General features: G+C 35.9%; 1 protein-coding gene across 1 annotated transcript; it reads right to left on the bottom strand.

Moving 5' to 3' along the window:
• Window positions 1-9,610: 9,610 nt before the first annotated feature.
• On the bottom strand, window positions 9,611-13,002 carry LOC133882233 (alpha-amylase-like). Its single transcript, XM_062321356.1, has 4 exons — window positions 12,852-13,002; window positions 12,596-12,725; window positions 10,338-11,137; window positions 9,611-10,001 (listed from the first exon to the last, which is right to left on the bottom strand). The coding sequence occupies exons 1-4, from the start codon at window positions 12,936-12,938 to the stop codon at window positions 9,747-9,749; spliced, it is 1,272 nt and encodes a 423-aa protein (XP_062177340.1). The 5' UTR covers window positions 12,939-13,002; the 3' UTR covers window positions 9,611-9,746.
• Between the last annotated feature and the right edge of the window lie 597 nt (window positions 13,003-13,599).

The raw sequence follows: 13,599 nt of genomic DNA, 5'->3' as shown, positions 1-13,599 counted from the left end.
CGCAAATAGGGACGTGATTTCTTTTTAATTTCAACAATTACGTCTTCAAATTTTTATCTTTCAAATAAATCCCTCCTTCAATTTATTGTCCAATTAATTAACACAATGTCACATAGTAATGCTAGATGTCATACTCATGTCCCTCTTGTGTCCGTCTAAAAATGAGGTGACTTTTAAAATCACCATTACACTTATGATTGATCAAAATTGAATTTTGATCACATGGTGATTTTAAAAGTCACATTATTTTTAGAGAGACACAAGATGGACATGAGTATGACATTTCGAATTACTCCTATGTCATGTCATACTACTCAATTAATAATACGTGACTTTCATTTTTGACACGTCATATAATTATTATAAGTTTCATGTGACATAATTACTTTAAAATTACAAATTATATTTATAATTAGGGTTAAATACCTTTTTAGTACCTGAGTTTTGAAAACTTTATTTTTTGGTACCTGAGTTTCAATTTTATCATAGATGATACCTGAATTTTGAGAAAAGACGGACTTGGCACCTCCGTCTAATATTAATAACTTCTTTTTTAAAAAAGGGATAGCTTAACTACCCCTTTGGGCAAAATGGGGTGGCAGGCTAGGGGTGTGCAGGACCCACCCAGAACCTCCCCGACCTGCAAAACCGCCCCGCACTGCCCCTCAACAACACCTACCCGCGCCCCTAATAAACGGATCCCGGTTTTGTTTTAAGCAAACCGCACGGTGTGGTGCGGTTTGCGGGTCCGGATTTGGGAAAATCCCAGGGACCCGCGCCCGCCCCGCACTGTAATAAAAATAAAAAAAAAAATTAAAAAAAAAAAACCCTAAAGTTTACCCTAAGCGCCGCCCCCCTCATTTTCTTTTCAGTTTTGGCATTTCATCTTCTAGAGAGTTCCCCTTCGCCAGTTCGCCCTTCGGCCCTTTCACCTCCTCAGTGCCCTCAACCCCTCAGTCTCACACTGCGCCGCCGCTGCCATTGCCAGTCTATCACTATGCTCAATTTCATTAAGGTTTTGGAGAGCTCTCTGGACTCAACCTTGTTCTTTGACGCCGATCTTCGTTTCTTCGGCTCTTCATCTTCTTCAATCGTTCGTCTACCACTACCAGTCTACCACGCAGTGAGATTTAGCCATTTTGGAGCCGTGATTTTTGAAGACGGGCTGTGTTAGATCTAGTTTGTGTTTGTGTTTAGGGTTTTTGGGTTTGTGTTGGTGGGTGGTGTAACTGTGTAAGGGGTGTTTTCACCGTGTTTGTGTTTGTGGAATCATGTTGTCATGGCCCGTGGTGGTGTGGTTTTGCAGCTAGTAGCAGAAAACCCGCACAAACCGCCCCGCATCACCCCACCCTGCACTACCCCCGCCCTGCACGGACACATCACATTTTGGTTGGGGTACGGGTTGGATTTCTTGCACCCGCAGGGGTACGGGGCGGGGGCAAAAAGGGCGGAAATCCACCCCGCCTCACCCCGTGCACACCCCTATGGCTGTTTTTAAATTATTATTTTTCCAAGTTTTTTTAATTAATTTTAAAGATTTTTTTTTATATATATATTATACTACGTATCAACCTTCAGGGGTTGACAAGTGGCAGACCGTTAAATATTAAACGGAAAAATAGACGGGGTACCAAGTCTGTCTTTTTTCAAAACTCAGGTACCATTTTCAATACGAATTGAAACTCAAATGCCAAAAAATAATTTTTTTTAAACTCAGGTATTAAAAAATATTTAACCCTTATAATTAATCGTAATTATGTCTCAAAACACATATAATGGATGGGGCAGCCGCCACTGCCCCCTCACCTCCATCCCAATCGAGGGTGGGCCGGGTGGCTGCGAGATTGGAGCCACCCCTCCACATTTTTTTTTTTCATTTTTTTGTTTTTTTTTTTCCTTTTTTTCTTTTGCGTTTGAGAAGATGCTAGCTTACCAGTTACACTTCTAGTCTTCTACCATTAAAACCTAAATGGAAAAATTGAAAGAAGAACATTTCTATCGAATATTCAAAACCGATATATTTTATTGTCAAAACTAAAAATTTCGGTCTTTATCTATCACATTGTCAAAACTCAGAAACATATGGGAAAAATTAAAAAATGATAAAATAAAAAGAGAAAAATAAAAACTTCATTTATAACTCCTGATATTTCATCACTTTTACAATTAAGTACTCAAATTTTAAAAACGGTCAATTTAAGGTATTTATTTTTCAATTTTTTTCAATTTCAACAATCCATTATAATTTTTCGTTAAATCCTATCAAAATTCTCAAAATACTCGTGTTTTCTTTTTTTCTTTTTTAAAAAAATTATAAAAATTTTCAAGATTCAGATATGGATATTTTTTTTAAAAAAAATTGAAATATGAATACCTTAAATTGACACTTTTTAAAGTTTAAGTACTTAATTGTAAAAGTGATGAAAGATCAAGGTTAAAAAAAAAAATGAAAAAAATAAAAATAAATTATGGGTTAGGGATTTGCTGGGAAATTGCTATGGCAGCTACAAATTAAGTAGCCACACAACGTGACTTTAATTAGTAGCCTCGAACATAACAACCTCTTTTGTTTGTGAAAACTTGGCAAGAGAGAGAAGCTCTCCCTTCTCTCTAGAAGAAGATTTTTGCTCACCGACTCCCTTCCCCTTCTGCTAGTGTGTCCTCCATGGGAGGGAAGCTTACCTTTCTTTTCATCTTTGTTAGTTTGTGATTGGCTGCATTTTGTTGGACAAAATCACTTCTTTGTAAATTATGCTTTTTATACAGTGATGTTTTTTTTTCAGAGTCTACACTTTAGTTATAGAAGATTATGTACGGAATTCAAAACAGTGTTGTCGGATCCCTTGTATCCGTCCGGACGACGTGGTATTCCGTCCGAAGGCTCATTTGTCAAGTATCATCCGTTCGGACGACGAGAACTTTTCGTCCGGACCTTTCATCAGTGTCTAGAAGCTTCGAACTGTTCAGGGTTGCAGCCGTCCGACCGTAATGACAAATCATCTGGACGCCATTCAATGTTCGACATGTAACAGGGTTTTTATCTCAGACACAATTATGGAGAGACAGCTGCAACCGTTCGGATGATATGGTGTTCCCGTCCGGACGCTATCCTTGATAAGGCAAGTCGTGCAGAAGAAGTTCAACCATCCGGACGACAGACTCCATGGTCCGGATGCTCAGGCCTCAATATGGAATTTGCATGCCGCAGAAGTGCAACCGTCTGGACAATAGGGCAAAATCGTCCGGACACGACCTTATTCAGGAAAGAATATCAAGCGAATTTGGAAAGCCGGTTGCATAGTTATCCATCCGGACGCCCTCAGCTATCGTTCGGACGCCGTTTAGGAAAATTGTATCAGACTTGGTTTTGGGTTTCTGTAGCCTATAAATAGAGGCCTTTAGGCATGTGTTTTGTAAGAATTCGGTATTGAAATCTGTAAAGCTTAGAGAGTATATTTTAGGAGTTATTGTGCTGATCCGCTCACTCTCTAGCCGTTGCCATTGTGTGTTGTTGCTGTGCTGAAACTGAAGTCTATCTTAGGGGTTGACCCTAAGGTGAAGACCCCTTCAAGTAGGTGATTTGGTTGGGAAACGTTCGTGTTGGGTTACACGTCAGAGTTCAAGGTACGACCATTGCATAAGGGTATGTGAGTGTTACTGTTTTGTAACTAGCTTTGTCTTCTGAATAGTGGATTTCCTGGGTTTGACTGCCCCGTAGTGGTTTTTCTCTTAATTAAGTTTTCACTTCGTCAACAAAATATTTGTCTTATTTAAATTTCATAATTTAAATATTTTGTTGCACACTATCACACACTTGGTAAATTAGAAGTGTCTTTAATTTTCAATGTTCTTCATCTCCCTCTCCCCATCCACCCAACTACCCCATAACCCAATAAATCTGAGAGTTCTCTCTCAGACCACCGAACCGACTTTGCTCCGGATCCATACACCCCGAGCCGGCTTTGCACTGGATTCTTCCCCTTTTCCTGTTTTTTCTTCGCTTTCCTCTAACCAGCAGTTTGTTTTGGGCATATCCCCCTTCATCCACCGTGCTTTTGTGATTTTTAGGATTGGTGTTTTGATTTGGTTCTTTGGATTTAGATCTACTCACCTCCATCCTCTTTTACAAGACATGCTCCTCAACAACGGGTTCTTCAGCGTCTTTGGAGTCCGCCGGTGGTCTTCTCCACCTCCACCGCCGCCGAAATGTTGGCTTGTGTTTCCCACGCACTAGAGAGCTCTTCGACTCAACCGGCGTGTAGAGCACACGCCTGCTTCCTCCGCCACCTTCCACTTCAACCCCAGTGGTCCCAGAAGATTCCGGTGTTTCCCGTTGTTGAGAGGCCGTCCTTGGGAGGCGCGTGGTTCTCACGCGCCTCCAGGGATGGTTCCCATCTCACCCGATCTACTACTGCTATGTTTGTTTTTGTTTTATTGTATTTTTGGGCTTATTTGTTGTGTCATTCTCCCCTTGTTCACCCCTGTAATGGTGTTTCGGTCCTTGTGACTCAATACACTTTTCAAATCACCTTCAATGATGACCCCGGCTTTGTGGCATCTGTGCCTCAAGCTAATGGGCCCGCATCGCCGGAAGCATTGCGCCCGCGTACTTTCATTTTTACGTTTCTTTTTAGGTTGCCCAACCTTTATTTTGTTTTTTCTATCTTGTTGTAATTTGTTTCTCATGTATCTCTTAAAAAATTAGTAGCATCGAACGGCTGCTTTAATTCCCCCGTTGGAAAGGAAGTTTGAACGAGTCCACTCCCTGTTGATGTGGGAATTGTCAAGAAGGAAAAATCCAATTTAGTACCTAGATTTTTATCAGATTTTAATTTAATCCTTTTAAGTTTTCAATTTTAAGGATTGGGTCTTTACATTTTTCCCTCGTTTTAAATTAGTCTCTTCATCAAATTTATTGTACATGTAATTAACAGTATGCCACATCAGACAAATAGATTAATGTCACACGACTCTCATTTGACACATCATGTATCCACTATATGTGTTACGTAGCACAATTACGTAGCACCTACAGTAATTATATGACGTGTCATATGAGATCCATGCCAGGGGTAGAGGCACGTATAAGGTTGGGGGTCATGGCCCCCAAAAAATTTCAAAGCCTTTTAATTTTTAATTTTAGGTTAGGCACCTATGCCTCGGCAAAAATAGAATTCAAGCCCCCCCAAAAATTTAATCTACTATCTACTACTATAATTTTTTTTTCTTTTCCTAAAAAAAAAAATATATTAAAAACCTAGCAAGGCAGCGGATATTAAACTAGAAAGAAAAAAGAATAAGAAAAATCACCAGACACAACAGATAAAAAAAATATAATAATCAGCAGCAAATCCTTTTCAACACGGCAACCCAATGTTAATAAAAAAGTCACACTGCACAAGGGAAAAAATGAGACAAAATTTACTTTCCAATACCTCTCAAACTTTCGTCAAACCCTCAATCTCACATTCAACCCCAAGAAAAAAGAAGAAAAAAAAAACGCAGAGCTTGAAAATAATGAGAGGCAAGAGAACTGAGTCTGAGAGACTGAGATCTGGTTGTGCATTCACCGTCGGCCGTCTGTCCACAGGTTCAAGCACCACCAGCAGCAGTAAACACTCATCACCGTGAGTTGTTTGCTCTTATTTTTCTGCATGTTCATTGGGCTTTTGCTTTGAAATTTGGGCTTTTTTAAAAGAAAAAATATGAGTGTTCATTGTGTTACTGTGTAGTCTATGTTTGATTATGTGATTTCTTTGAGATGGGTTGAAGACAAATAGACAATGAAGATTCATGAGAGAATTGAAGCACAGACAGAGGGAGGGGACTCCGGGGAGGCGTGAGGTTGAAGAAAGAAATAAAAAGATAAGGACAATAAATAAGGAGGACCACTGAACAGTTTTATCCCTTTTTTTTAAAAAAAAAGAAAAAAAGAAAAAAAAAAGATGAGGGGATTAGGGGCGTAAGAGCGTGGGACCGTGGGTGTGAGGAAGAATTGACTCCATAGGCAATAGTCTCAATTGAAGCTTTGAGTGGATTCTAGAGGCTTCGAGTAATTGAGTGAGTGGATTTTTTTTTTTTTAATAGATGTAATTGAGTGGATTGTCTTCTCGATATGCCATCTTCTCAGAAATTCAGAATCTCAAGGAGTCAAGACTCTTGACTCTTTCTTGAGATTAGAAGATGACAGATGGAAATGAATGGGGCGTGATGGGACTTGGGAGTGAGCATGAGTGTGGGATCGTGGCTGATGGGAGAGAGAATTGAGATTTGAGGGTGGTGAAAAATGAAACTTGAAATGAGACTTCCTCAAATATATGATTATGTGAGGAAATAACCAATTAATCAAATTTATCTTGTTATATTTGTCTTTAATTAATAGATTTTTTTTTTTTTATATTTGTTTTTATTATTTAATTTTTTTCAGTATTTAGTCTGGATAGAATTCTCGAGAAGCTTACAAAATAAATACACAAAAAAAAGAAAAGAAAACTAGGTATGTCTTTTTCAGCAAAAATACTAATTAAAATGTAACACTTTGATTTTAGATGGAAAAGACTCATCCAAATTAGATTTGACTTTTTTTTTTTTTTAATTATTCTATTAAATTAATATTTGCCTTTAAAATAATTAATCAATTTATAAGGCAATTTGGAAGATAACCTTTTTTTTTTTTTTTTTTTTTTTTTTTTTTTTTTTTTTGTGTTCCATCGTTTCTTCTTCTAATTTATTATTTGTTTTTATTGGTTTGCAGCATTCAGCTAGCACATTATTGTTTTTGGTTTGTTTTTAAGAAATCCATCAAGCTCAAGATAACGTTGATTCATTAAAATGTACTCATTTTTCTTAGACCCTATTAACTGGGCATAATTTATTTGTCAAGTAGTTTATATTTTTTTGTATTTGCTATTTTGGCTAGATTAAGATTTTTAATAGATACTAACTTACTTTGATTATTGGATTTTTTTTTTTTCTTTTAATTTGATGGGTTTGATTTGGTTAATTATTCGTTGTTTTTTCGCTTGTTAATTCTAATAAAAACTATTATAAGTTAAATTTAAAACTTGTTTTCTTTTATTTTACAAGCGAGCGCACATATAAATGGACTATATATATTTAAGTTCCGCCCTCCCTCCAGGAATTTTCTGGCTCCGCCCCTGCCCACGTACGTGTCATGTTTGTTAATCTGTTTTATGAGGGTTTTTTTTGTATTATTATTATTTTTTTTTATCATAATATAACATAAAAGTGAAATTACGAGTATTTGGAACAACAATGGCACAATCAATAGTTCAATACAGTCATAGTTGCCATCCATTGGCAGTAAAAATCAATGATCATGCCAGGGTTTTTTTCTTTTCTTTTCTTTTCTTTTTTTTTTTTTTTTTTTTTTTTTTTTTTTTTTTTTTTTTTAAGTACAATGAAAAGAAAAGAAAGAAAAAACAAAGCTAGGGAACATAGAAGGAGGATGGGGACTCTTTTCCAATACGGGGAGGAAAATAATTAGATAGAAGGGAAATGATGGGAATGTAACAAAATAATTATTTGTTACTTTTTGTTACTTTTATGAGTGTTTTTTTGCAAATAATTTAACTGTCTATATTTAAAGGAAAATGGTTGAGAATTTTAATTCATTTTCGATGCTTGATGATTTTATTTCTCTACAATAGCATGGGATGTAATTTTAGACATTTTGATTTTTTTTTTTTTCATTTTTTTACTAGTGCCTACATATTATTCACCAATTAATTAACGGAATTGTGCCACATGTCACGTATAATGGGTACATGACGTGTCAAACAAGACCCACGTGACGTTAATTAATTGGTCTGATGGGACATATTGTTGATTAATTAGACAGGAAGTTGATGGATGAACCTATTTAAAACCAGAGAAAGTTGTGATGACCTTATTGTTGAAATTGAAAACCTAAGAACTATAAATTAAAATCAAATAAAAACGTTGGCAATAATTTTAATTGGACAGAGTTTTCCTCTAAACTGTGTTGCAAAAACTTTCTTAAATTTCGTCTATAAAAATGACATGTGTTCATAGCAAAAATAAAGTTAGAAGAAATTTTATTAAAAAAAAAAATGTGATTTTCACATGTTATGAAAATTTTGGGCATTTTAACAAAAACAAAAATGGTGTAATTAAAAGGAGCTGAAACATGGTTATTGACGTTGCAAATTTTTAAATTTTAGAGTTATGATTGCAAAATCGCTTACACTTCATAAGTGTAAGTGAAGTTTTCAATTTTATTTTATTTTATTTTATTTTATTTTTTGGAAAAAAAGAAACTTGAAAGTTGGAATTTCACTTGGGATGGAAGATCCCATCAAGTAATAACGACAAAAATAAGTTACCATGTTGCTTGGAAAAAAAGAAAAGAAAAGAAAATTATAAAGCTTTTGGGTCAATGACTGCTTGGAAACTGCTATAATAGCCAGAAATTAAGGGGTTGTTTGGCAAAAATTGTTGAGTTGAATTTTTTTTTAATAGTAGTAAAAAGTTATTGATGTGATATAAAGTAGAGAGAATTTGTATGGAAAAGTGAAAAAAAATTTATATTGTAGTGAATTTTTTTTATTTGAATAATAAAAAAAAATTATTGATGTGATATCAAAAGTAAAAAAAAAGTTCAAATATTATGAAGTTGAATCATGAATGTTTTTTTTTTTTTTTTTTTTTTTTTTAGTGCCTACATATTACCTTAGAGTAATGCTAAATGTAAGACTCATGACCCCTTATGTCCCTCCAAATTTGATGTAACTTTTAAAATCACTATTAAATTTATGATAAATCGTTACTGAATTTTAATCCAGTGGTAATTTTAAAAGTTACAACAGTTTGGAGGGACATGGAAAGCATTGCTCATTACGTTAATGCACATATTTATGAAGTGTTATAGATATACTATTTGTGATACACATATTGTGTTATAACTTATTATTTCTATTGTGAATTGTGTTTAGTATACAAAGATGAATTTCTAGCTCTGCCACGGTTGATTTGGGTAAACCCTAAGGCTCGTAATATTGACCCATATGCAAGTAGGGTGCCATAAAGAACTGGGTATGGTTCCATTCTAACTTAAATTCAATTTTTTAAAATTTTAGTTACCGGTCCAGATAACTGGGTACCAACCGATAACCACTGGTTATTGGCTACCCGGTTACCGGAGCTAGTTGGCGATTTTGGCCAACCAGCTACCCCGGTTACGATTACCGGTTTTAGCCAATAAGTAATAACCGTAATCGAGTTTTCACCCCTACTTACAACTAGTGCCGCCAATATCCTATTCTAACTTAGAGAAGAATCTGTAAGAAATGAACTTTTTGAGGAACATAGCAACTGTGTGCTTGAAAGTCCAGATCCAATATAGATTAATATTCAAATTTTTCTACTAATTTGGTTATGTTAAAGTATTAATTAAATTATTAAATTTATCATTTCCTATCGACTTATGTTTATGGGACAATTAGTAATTTAACATGGTATTAGAACAGAAATTATGAGTTGGAACCATAACTCCACAATTCATCCACATTTTACTTGTTAGCTTAAGCTTGCCAATTGCCATACAGACATTGGACATTTAGAAGAAAACTGGATAAAACGATCGATGGTTTATTTTGCTTAACTTTCATGGATCAGTAATGATACAACATTTTATTACAAAGGCATCATATGATCCCTTGTTTATTCCTTTTCATTTTAGATGATTAGTACTGATAATACCCTAATTAAGCTGTTTTCTCCCACACAGCATACTGGTCACCAGAAGTAGCGAGTTTGTAAGTAGAAGGGACAAGGTCTCCAACAGCGAATCTTGGACCAATCTTGGCAATAATCTTCTCGTCTATAGCAGCTACATAGAGATCCGCATCAGCGGCTAGAATTCGCAAGGAACTGGTTGGTTTGATCCCATTTCTCGATCGGATCTTAATGAGATCAGTTATCGGACCTTTGATACCCCCGTCAAAGAAGTGATCATAAAACTGTAACCAAAAGAAAAAAAACATTTACATATATTAATTCATCATATACATTATACAAACAAGGGCGTATTTTTTTTTTTGGAAAGTAATCATTAGTAAGAGTAGCATGAAAGAATTCCTTATCAATTAAAGAGTAATTGTTTCACTCCACACTGATTTGATGAGATCAACAGCAATGGAAATTGGTCAATTGAAGAAATTGTTGTCAGCAGTCAGTTATCTGCTAGCTCTAAAGGCCATTGTTTTCCTTGATCTACTTTTTTGTTCATTTAAGACAGCCTCATTAATAACACCAATGGTCTAGCGAGAAATTAGATCAAGTTTCAGAGAACTTACTACTGATGGGATCCCTGGATGAGTAAGAATGTAAACATATCCCTGCATGATTTTGTCACTTTGGAATGGCCACTTATTTTGGGTGGAACCTGTATCATGATTGTCTATGAAAGTCACAGCATTTCCTGGCTTCAAGCCAATCACTCCGGGAGCACCTCCTGAGAAATTCAAACGCCACAGCTCCCCCCGCACTAATGCAGTTTGAAGTACACCTTTTAATGTAAAATCAAAAGCTTTGACATCTTCTCCAACATCCTCTATCCATTTCACAATCTGGCGTCGACTAGCATCCTGCTTGTCAATGTTATTGTCATCAAAATCAGGCCATATTTCGCCTACTGCAAAATCTGGCTTTGTATTTGCCATATATATCTTAAAAATAGATGGGGAAAATCCAAAGCCAAAATCAAATCGCCACCCAGCAAAACCGATTTCGGTTTTTAGCCAGTTCATCCAATCTGATAGCTCTCTTTGGACTCGTGGGTTTGTGTGGTCAATATCCGGGGCCGGTTCAAAATCAGTTCCTGTGTCAAGATTTCCTGTGCCAGAAATAGGTTTGTCATTTCTGCAAATGAAAGATTTGTCCCAGTCAAGGCGATCATCTGGTGTCCCTCCTTCGAAAATGGTATACTGTCCATCACTATCTTGCTTCTCTGCAGTTCTGTGGTTTATAACTATGTCTGATATGCACTTGACCCCCTTGTCTTGGAAGGCTTTTATCAGCTTCTTCAGTTCATCAAGGTTTCCATATTTTGATGTATCGAGATCGTAGAGCCTTCCCGGCATGTACCCTTCAGGGGCTGGAGAGAAAGTAAGGAAGCAATTATTGGCAAAGATCCCATCAATATATATGTGCTATAGTTCTTACTGCAAAAGCCTAAAGACCCTGTCCTATCCATCGATCCCACAATACATTCTAACGTCAAGATCTTGAGAAGAAGTAAAGACATTTAGAATGAACTTAACAGATCTACTGCTGAAAAGTAAATGAAAAATAATATGAAAAATTGAATCATTGGTCATTGTGATTTGTCTAAATTACAAATTGTTTCATGTAGTATCAAAATGAATTTAGAAATCTATGTGGTTGGCCTAATTACAAATCGTCCAAGGGAGTCAAATTCCATTAAAAAAAATTTGACAGATTCCGTTAGATGCTACGTCAATGCCAATAAAATAGAGACACATGTCACTCTTAACAAATATATATATATATATATTAAAAATATAAATATATAAAACTTTTTTTTTTTTTTAAATTATTGAAAAAAGAAAATGGATTGCCTACATGAGGGTGGCCAGATCAGGCTGGGGGTGGCCGCGTGGGTTTTAGGGTGGCCTTTGATCACCTCTTCATGAGGGTGGTTGCGCATCACCCCTAGAGGTAGCTCGCATCCTACCCTTCTACTTTTTTCAATTTTCTTTCTTAAAGAAATATATTTTTTAAAAGTTTTATGTATTTATATTTTTTTTATTAAGAGTGATATGTGTCATTATTTTGTTGGCTGACGTGACACCTAACGAAATCTATTAAATTTTTTAACAAATTTTAACTTCAATAAGCTATTTGTAAATTAGGTCATCACAAAAATTTTTGAATTCATTTTAATACTACATGAAACGATATATGATTTAAACCAACCATATGACCAATTCCGAAAATATAACTACCGACTGATAGCTGCCTAGCTGGGAGACGTTCAATAGGGCGAAAGGGTTAGTCAATCAAATAATAAATAGTAATAAAGGATTAGTCAATCAAATAATAGATAGTAAGTGGGTCGGTTTGAAAATAAATGAATTGCCTGTTCCAGTGGCAATTCCCTTCATTTTCGACAGGGATGCCATTTTATAACACAAATCTTAATTTCAAGCACCTTCAAGATTTCAATTCAACCAAGAACGAAATCAATATATGTTGGGAATTATGTTAGAATCTTCCCCGGCCTCAATCACACATAACGCATTAAACAAATGCCTAGAACCCACTAATCATTTCCTCATACAGCTACAGTACTGCAATAAATATAAATTGGCTTTAAATATACACGCAAAAAAGACAGGAAATTAAAAGAACATACACAGCTAACACAATTGGATGAGAAGAAACATGAACTGTAGCTAGTTCAGCTAAAATGAAGAGACACCACACCATAATTCATAAAGAAATTAAAATAATGGACCCAAGTTTACGGAAAGAAGAAGACAAAAAAAAAAAAAAAAAAAAAAAAACCCAAGAAAATTCAATGGAGGCATACCTTCTGAAATAGACTGAGAAGGCGGAGGGAGCCAAACATGAGTAATCCCAGCATCGGCCAGGTCAGGAACCTTGGTTGTGAAGAAGTTGTACCATCCTCCATCCTTCTTCCATGACTCCCAGTTGAATCCCTGAGCACCACCAAAAGCCCAGAAAGAAAATTGATCATATATACTTTGTTGGGCAAAAAAGATCGATGGTCGGAGAAGATGTTATGTATATATACAAATATGATGCCTGTGTGCAGTCATTGATACCTGAAACAGAACTTGAGAAGCTGTGAAGTTGGGTATGAGAGTGACAAAGAGGAGGAGATAGTAGAGAGAAATATTTGTGATTCCCATCTTCGTCTTCCTATGTAACTCAGGCTCTGCATTTTATCAGACGCCTTGCAAAGGAATTTATAGGCAGTCAACGGTCGCTGTTCACTCCTTAACAGATTAACGTGTTTTGACCGGAAAGGTGTTAAGTCTTGCGCCACCACTGTCTGCTAGTGTTATCTAACGCAAATAGTGGCGTGATTTTCCTTCGCATAAATATCATTTTCCTTCAAATAAATACCTCCTTCAATTTATTGTCCAATTAAAAAACGCTACGGCATGTCAATCTACTCAATTAATAACATTTGGACTTTCGTATTTGACCCGTCATATAATTATTATGAATAATTGTACCGTTGGTCCCTGTGGTATGTCATAATTATTTTTCACTCCCTATGGTTTAAAAAGTTAATGGAAGGTCCCTGTGGTATGCAATAATTACGTTTTACTCCCTGGGTCGATTTTCCATCCACCATTTTGACGGAATCTATTAGCCCTACACGTTAGCGCCACGTGTTCGCCAATAAAATGGCGACAAGTGTCGATCTTAATAAAAAAATATAAATACATTAAAAAATAAATAAATAAACTTATTTTTTTAAAAACAAAAAAATAAAAAGGCAGGCCAAGGGGTGGCTCGAAGGCCACTCACCCCCATGCCATTGGGGGTGGCCCAGCCACCCAT

This window comes from Alnus glutinosa, chromosome 11 (assembly GCF_958979055.1).
Source record: "Alnus glutinosa chromosome 11, dhAlnGlut1.1, whole genome shotgun sequence".
Taxonomy (NCBI): Eukaryota; Viridiplantae; Streptophyta; class Magnoliopsida; order Fagales; family Betulaceae; genus Alnus; species Alnus glutinosa.
This window is presented reverse-complemented; position numbering and strand designations above follow the sequence as displayed.

Excerpts from the sequence above, each read along its gene's own strand:
- LOC133882233 (XM_062321356.1), bottom strand. The coding sequence starts at position 12,938 with ATGGGAATCACAAATATTTCTCTCTACTATCTCCTCCTCTTTGTCACT. Across the intron at positions 11,138-12,595 it reads TTCTCAGTCTATTTCAGAAG|CCCCTGAAGGGTACATGCCG; the intron begins GTATGCCTCCAT and ends CTTTCTCTCCAG. Across the intron at positions 10,002-10,337 it reads ATCCAGGGATCCCATCAGTA|TTTTATGATCACTTCTTTGA; the intron begins GTAAGTTCTCTG and ends TTTTGGTTACAG.